General features: G+C 38.7%; 1 protein-coding gene across 1 annotated transcript; it reads right to left on the reverse strand.

Annotated features, from left to right (window-relative positions):
• Positions 1-3,252: 3,252 nt before the first annotated feature.
• LOC145958854 (uncharacterized) lies at positions 3,253-6,939 on the reverse strand. The gene is made up of 2 exons (XM_083076393.1): positions 5,203-6,939; positions 3,253-5,114 (listed from the first exon to the last, which is right to left on the reverse strand). Exons 1-2 carry the CDS (start codon positions 5,272-5,274, stop codon positions 4,401-4,403), a joined length of 786 nt encoding a protein of 261 aa, XP_082932519.1. The 5' UTR covers positions 5,275-6,939; the 3' UTR covers positions 3,253-4,400.
• Positions 6,940-7,520: the final 581 nt, after the last annotated feature.

The following is a 7,520-nucleotide window of genomic DNA, read 5'->3' on the forward strand; positions in this document are numbered from 1 at the left end:
GTGTTAACAAAGGAATTTTAAAAACGTTTTCGCAAAAAGACTCTCTTTCGTCTAGTAAAATAGTATCAGTGAACGATGAATAGACACTACACAGGATTGATTTAACAAAATCATTTTACGTCTAGGAGTTTCATCGTCTGCTAAGAGAAAATACTTCTTAGACGAAGACCGTTCTTTAGGATAACACACTAGTGCGAAAAGAGCCTTTTACGTCACTTAAATTACGTCGGAATAGGTCAACACCGACGTTATAAAAACGCGGTGGCAGAATGGTAAATAAAGAGAACTAATTTACGTCGGCCTAGTGGGGGTCCGACGTAAATTAGCAATTCTACGTCGGAGCAGTATACAAGCAGACATAGAATTGCTAATTTACGTCGGATCCCCACCAGGCCGACGTAAATTAGCCTCATATTCCCGCACGGCTTCTACACTCTAAAAGGATCGTTCACGCATATGGAGAATTCAAAATTTTAAACCCAAACTCATCTCCCGCTTCCTTCTCAAATCATAGCTCTTCGTTGATCTACATCTTGTTCTCTTCTTCGTTTTCTTCACTTTTCTTCACAACAAGGTACCCATTTCCTATTTTCTTCGTTTTCTTCACTTGACACAATGTTTTCTCACTGAAAAAAATGGATTTTTTCATGTTTAAGGTTGCATTTGTCCTCGTGAGGGTCTTTAAGGTAACCCATCTTCTTCTACTTACTACTTTCTTTGTGCATTCTGAGTTTTTGAAGCTGGAGAAGGAAGTGGCCAAGTCCAGGTTGCAGAACGGGCCGTTCTGGATGGAGAACGGCCCGTTCTCCTTGCAGAACGGACCGTTCTCCATTCAGAACGGGACGTTCTCCATTCAGAACGGGTCGTTCTGCTTGGAGAACGGGCCGTTCTGCTTGCAGTCATTTTTCTTCTTTTTTTTTTTTAAATTTTTTACAACTTTTTACGTCGGACCTTCTATTGTCCGACGTAAATTTACGTCGGTTTTCGTGCCCCCGACGTAAAACTTACGTCTCCCGCTTCTACATCGCAACGTTTTCCGACGTAAAACCCCATAAAATGACCGACGTAAAATCTATATTTTGTACTAGTGACAAGTTGAACAAATATGGTGTTCGTGTGAAGATAGCTTTAATAGACGATAAGCATTAGACGAACCCTGAGTGACGGTCATGCTACTCATTAATTTAAAGATTTTATCCCTTTTTTTTTAAAAAAAAAAATAGATTATTATCTTTGACTGATTTGACTGGCACATCGTTTGATTATGAAAATCATTTATTAGGAGTATGGTAGACTGAATTTCTTAGATGTGGGAACATAATGTTCAGATGCAGGGAAAACTTCCTAGACGCTTCATTAGATAGAGATTTTTTAGACAGAGTAATTTCTTACTGCACTCCGAGGAATATTTAAACGTAGTAACTTACTACGTTTGTTGCCCTATTATGTTTCAGACGAAGTTGCATAAACACATATAATGTCCTAACCTATCATATGTAATTTACTCATATAAAATAAGCAATATGCATCATTGAAGTAAATGATTTGATACTAGGTTTACATATCTCAGTCGTTTGAGTTCCTTGCTCTTCGGCTTCCCATTTTTCCTTCGTTCTTCATGGATCATATTCTACCCCTGCATTGTTAGATGCTCAACCCAAGGGGTCAAGCTCTAATACCAATTGAAGTTAGATGAAAAACACATAGAAGGGGGGGGGGTCGTGTTGACCTAGCGAGCCAAAAAGGTCCTATTGTATTGGTTCGGTAAGGTCAAGTCACTTAGACTACTCACCTATATTGAAAGAGATCTCTTAGTTCAAATGCGTGATGACACCTACAGTTATTATGTTGTTAATGTGGTATATGTTGATAAATTTGTTGTGTTGCAAAGTTGTTGCATTGTTAAGTTGTTATCCTATATGTTGATAACATTGTTACATTGTTATGTTATATGTTGATAAGTTGTAAAATGCATTGTGTTGTCTAGAATTAAAGTTGTTGAAGATTGTATGCATTGTTTGATGTTGAGTTGAAAGTTGAGCAATAAAGTTGATTGATTGTATACTGAGATGTAAAATGATTGATCTTACATGGTTGATTAGTTGTGTTGTTTTGTGTTGTCAAGTTGAGCTTATGGTTGTATTTATATAGTTAGAAGAAGTTGGTTTTATAGTTAGCTTAATTGTTTCTATATGTTGTTTTCTTTCTATACAAGTTTACGCTTATTTTTTAATATTATTGGACTATGATAATCATATTTGTTATGAGGGTAAAGTAGGATTAAGCCAAAAGGCAAGCAAGATGTCATGCCATACTGGTGATGGTGATGTTTTGTGTAGCATGTCCTAATACAATTAGTTAATGCTTGACTGATGACTTATGATTTTATATTTTGCAATTTTGATATTGTATATGTGTGTGTATAGGATTATGTTGTAATCTCATTAAGAAATCTTTATATTTTTAGCCGTTTATTCCTTTACATATATACTACTGCATGAATATCTGATGGAACCAACTTCTTCATGAGGGCTAGTGGTTGATTCCTTCTTTTCTCCAAGGTTGAGATGACATGAAGGGTGATCTCTTCAAGGGTATGGAAGTGGTGGAGATGGTGTTTAGGTAGGTGAAGGTTGACGCACAAAATGGAGGGGAGGAAGGGAATGTGTTTGGTGGTGTAGCTCCTTTAAGCTAGCTCACTTCACTTAGGATGATGAATGCCAACCAAGGAAGACCCAAGCTCACTCAAGGAAGAGGGATAGGGAGCCATGGAGTTCCTAGGGGACTAAGGAAGGAATAAAGAGGCACAAGGCTCACTCAATATCATTAATTTCCAAAGTGGCTACAAGGTGGATGACCTAGAGTACTTATAGAGAGAGGAAAGGCATCTAGGGTTTCTTGGGAGCATTTGGCCAAAATTTTGCGGTCCAAATACACCTAAATGAACCCTAAATGCATCCCAAATAAAATGGCTACCATCTCTCTAAAAGACTAAAGTACCCTTAGGTCTAGAAAAAGAAAGAAATGGACTTTGTCCTTATAAAACAAGGTTTAAGTCCTAAAATAAATCCTAAGACTAATTTTGCCCCATAATACAAAGGCTAAATAGAAATACAAAATAAAATCCTAATATCTAATGTACCCCAAAATACAAGGGCAAAATAGGAAAAGAAAACAACAAACTAAGGAGAGGGCTCAAAATCCACACATCATGATCATGGCTTTTGGTGTGGTGTGTTCTTCATCTTCCTCTACCCTCCTAGCCATGGACCTTGTGATAGGTCCTATATGATGCTTCAAGGATGGTCCTCCATCATCCCCTCCTTCTTGGGAAGGATTTGACATCAAATCTTCATCCTCATCCATGTCATTAGTCCCTACAAAAGGTGTAAGATCTTAAAAGAGAAACTAACTCCATAATCGTAGGGAAGGTCTAGGATGTATGCATTGTGATTAATTCTTCTAAGAACTTGGAAAGGGACTTCTCCCCTCGAGCTTAGTTTGGACTTCCTTTGTGTAGGGAATCTATCCTTTCTCAAGTAAAGCTAAACCCAATCCCCAACTTCAACGGTTACCTTTTTCCTCCCTTTGTTGTTGTACTTGGCATATTTTTTGGTTTGTTTTTCAATTTGGCTCTTAACTTTCTCATGGTATTTTATTATAAATTCAGCCCTAAATACTCCTTCTTTGTGGTACAAGGAAGTAGTATTAGGGAGTGGGAGCAAGTCAAGAGGGGTAAGGGGATTAAAGCCATATACAACCTCAAAAGAAGATAGGTTAGTACACTAGTGGAAAAAAGACTTTTAAAATCGGTTATTTTTTACTTTTAAAATCTGTTCTCGAACCGATTTTAAAAGAGCCGATTAGAAAAGTAAGGAACTAAGTAAACTTTTTTATTTGATTCAGACATCCAATTTTGGATGTAAGCTTGAATTTCTTCTGTCTTGTTCCCAATTTTTTGAATTAACTCGGGTTCCAAAAATCCATAAATGTGATCATTCCCTTTATCCACACTCAATTTATGGATAAATCTACAAGGTTATAAATAAAGTTAGAAAAAAGCAACAAAACATAATTAAAATTATTTCAAATACTTACAATAACCACAATTGCAAAATTGATATGTTCAGCATGCAGTGCCCGTTTGTAATCTCTGATATGTCGCTCTGGCTTATATACAAGGGGACATTACTACAGAAGCCAAATACTTTAGGAGCCCAAGGGACCTGTTTGGGTCGATTGTCATCTTCCATATCTGCAACCAATCTCCATAGCTTTTTCATCGGAGTTAGATTTCTAGAATGGTTAAGCATAGCCTTTGGTGGGGCAACAACATCCTATTAAATAAAGTACACAAATAATGTTATACTACATTATAATAAAATAGCACCAAGTTAAAATTAAATAGTTAAATAACTTACCTCCGTAGATATCACTTTTACCAACTTATAAGGCCATTGAAGGAAGGTATTTAGGGCTTGTTCCATCGTCTGAACCTCTTGTGTGGGCACAAGAACTCTAGCCTTTGGGTTTCTAACATCCAACACTGAAACCCTTACCATATCATTTCCCATGGTCTGATGGTGCACAACAGACCCCAACATGTGAATCCTCCCTATGCCCACAAGATCGGGTGATCCATCAACGAATAACTCACACTTATTAGATGTACCATGGTCAGTGGAAGAAGTAGAGGGATTTGTAGCTGCACATGAACCTTTTGTACTCACATGTGCAACAATTGGTTCAATTGGTGGAGTTTTCTGTTGAAATTGTTGGCTAAGTGACTGCATATACTCTTGCAGTTGCCTTTGCATGTCATCTTTCAATTGCCTATTCCCATCTTGTCGTTGCCTTTGCATCTCCTCTTTCAATTGGCTTAATTTATCCTCATAAGTTGCTACAACCTGAGAGACCTTCAATTCTAGCAACTGGTCCACCGACCCAGATGAATGTGAAGATGAATGTGGTCTAAAGTAAGTTTGGAAGGTATGACCTCTACCTGCTGCCCGAACTCGACCTGGGTGCTCAGGCTTCCCAATGGCAACAGTGAGTATATCCTGTCGTCCATGGGAAACAAAAGATCCCTCTTTCGCCTGCTGATCTAATATATCCTACAATATATGACACATAAACAATTTAACAAATTCTTATCGATCAATATGTTAATTAGCATCATATGAACAATAAAATTATACTTACTATCTTGCTAACAATCTCCTTTGCTGCCTCAGTTGTAAACTCGCCATTTTTTTTATGCGGGCAACCTTCCATATTTCATGGCGTGCAAGTGGAGATGGAGGATCACTAACTATACTGTCATCTTGGCTAGTCTGGCGCTTCATAGCTTTCTCCTTTATGATCTTCTTCTTAAGCCATTCATAACCTCCACGAGACGTCACAACATAGGTTTCATTCTTTGCCTGAGTCTCTTGTGCCTTCTTTCTTTTCTCATACAAAAGTATCCTATAATGAAATTAAGAGTAAAATATAATATTCACAACTACACAAATGGTAATGCATATAATCCTAACTTACCAAAAACTCCACACTCATTCTAGACTCTATAAAATAGAAACCTTGGTTCTAGCATGAACCCCCATCGTACTCATAAATTGGGCAGCTGAATCCCCCATAGGGTGTGTAGACCCCTAAAATTGTCCGGGTCGGAAATAAGACTCGAAGACTCTCGAAGATCAAAGGAAAGTCACCCGGAAGGACTCCTGGAAGACCCTAGGATGACAATCTGTAGGTTTAGAGGTCTTAGAGTAGCAAAAAATAAGAAAGTGGAGGGAATGAAGCCCAATACGGCCTCCCAGAAGTTCAATACGGCCGTATTGAAGTTTCTGAACTTCAATACGGCTGCACTGAACTTCAATACGGCCGTATTGAGGTTTTTGAACTCAATACGGCTGCACTGAACTTCAATACGGCCGTATTGAGGTTTTTGAACTTCAATACGGCCGTATTGAATTCAATACGGCCGTATTGTAGTTCAAAACTTCAATACGGACCGTATTGACCCTCATAAACCGTATTGAGCCTCTTCCCTATAAATATGACGTCAATGGGACGTCATTCTACACTTTTGGACTGAGTTTTAACCCTCTTCTTGAGTATTCTGGGTTTTTTTTTTAGCAGTGCTCTGCCTAGAAATCACTCGGAGAGTTGATCCGACGAAGTTTTTGAGTTCTGAGCATTTTGCTTGAGTCTCAAACTAAGTCGAAGGGAAATCCATCGGATTTCCAAGTCAAAAATTATTTTTTAGGAGGGAGTGAGCAGTCTTGTAGAGGGAGGGAACGCCAAAACGATTCCCAATTTCTGTCAAGATATATAAGAAAGCACGCTTAAAAGGTTTATCTCTTTAAAGTCCCTTCTTTTACCGCTTTCTGTGTGTACATATTTAAACTGTCATCATGTAGATAGTTAATTTATAATTGCTTAGAATAAATAGGGGTAATTTAGTAATTTCGCACTATTATTTTTAAATAATCTGTCATAGGGAACCCGAAAGGGGCGCTGTGGGGTGCTAACACCTTCCCCACGCGTAACCGACTCCCTTACCCGACTCTGGTTGTAGTGGCCAAAGTCGATTTTTGAATCGATTGCCTTAAACTTCTTTTTCCAATGTTTTGAGTAAAACATTGGTGGCGACTCCATGAACCCTTCCTTTTTATGAAAACCGCTAATCCATGGAGGGTCCCGCTTGGGATTAACATGGATTGGTGAGCCTTTTAATAAAATTGCTCGTTTGACGAGGTCTCAGTTTGAGAATAAGTCATTCTAGCAATCCATATTTTTAAACAAACAAAAGAGTCCAACCATCCCTCGCGAGTGCCGAAAAGCCCGTTTCGGGCCGGTGGCGACAGATGGCGACTCCAGTGGGGAAGCCTCGAGAGTCAGTCCCATTTAGTGACAGATTGTTTTTAACAAATAATAGTTAAAATTACTTCATTACCCCTTGCTTGTATGATAACATGTTTATCTATTTGGCTTCAATAACTGTTGTATGTTTAAATTTACGCAATTGTTTGGAATACAAACTGCACACAAACATTTGCACACAATAGTTCCCTCTATACCCGGGGGCATGAGTGGTAAACCATAGGGAGTGGATGTTAGTACGGCCGGTTGTCGAATGGGTCTATAGGTGCCCGTAGACCGTTGTCGGAAAAGCATCACTCAAGGTGATAACCATGAACTCGAGTCTGACAGTGCGTTGGAGCTTTCCATCGACTTACGACAAGAGGAATTGGGTCCCTATAATGGGGGCACCTTGGGGGCCTCAGACCGGTGAGAACAGTTAGAACCACTTTGAATATGCACTTTTCTGCAGGAAACCCCTACCTCGTGATTCGCTCGTGACTGTTCGTGGATGAGTGAATTGTTTGTGTAAATGCTTATGTGCAATTGTTTGTGCATTAATAAATAACCTCGTGATAAGGTCTAAAGAATAATCCCCATGCATAAAAATGTCATGACATGAGAGGAAAAACCAACGTGTGAAAATATAATAAAAG

The sequence above is a fragment of the Cajanus cajan genome, chromosome 6, assembly GCF_000230855.2.
Source record: "Cajanus cajan strain Asha chromosome 6, NIPB_CcT2T_4, whole genome shotgun sequence".
Classification (NCBI taxonomy): domain Eukaryota; kingdom Viridiplantae; phylum Streptophyta; class Magnoliopsida; order Fabales; family Fabaceae; genus Cajanus; species Cajanus cajan.

What these genes read in the sequence shown, in the direction of transcription:
- LOC145958854 (XM_083076393.1), bottom strand. Translation starts at nt 5,274, where the DNA reads ATGGAAGGTTGCCCGCATAAAAAAAATGGCGAGTTTACAACTGAGGCA. An exon ending in AGGAGATTGTTAGCAAGATA is followed by an intron (nt 5,115 to 5,202) that starts GTAAGTATAATT and finishes CATATATTGTAG; the next exon opens with GATATATTAGATCAGCAGGC.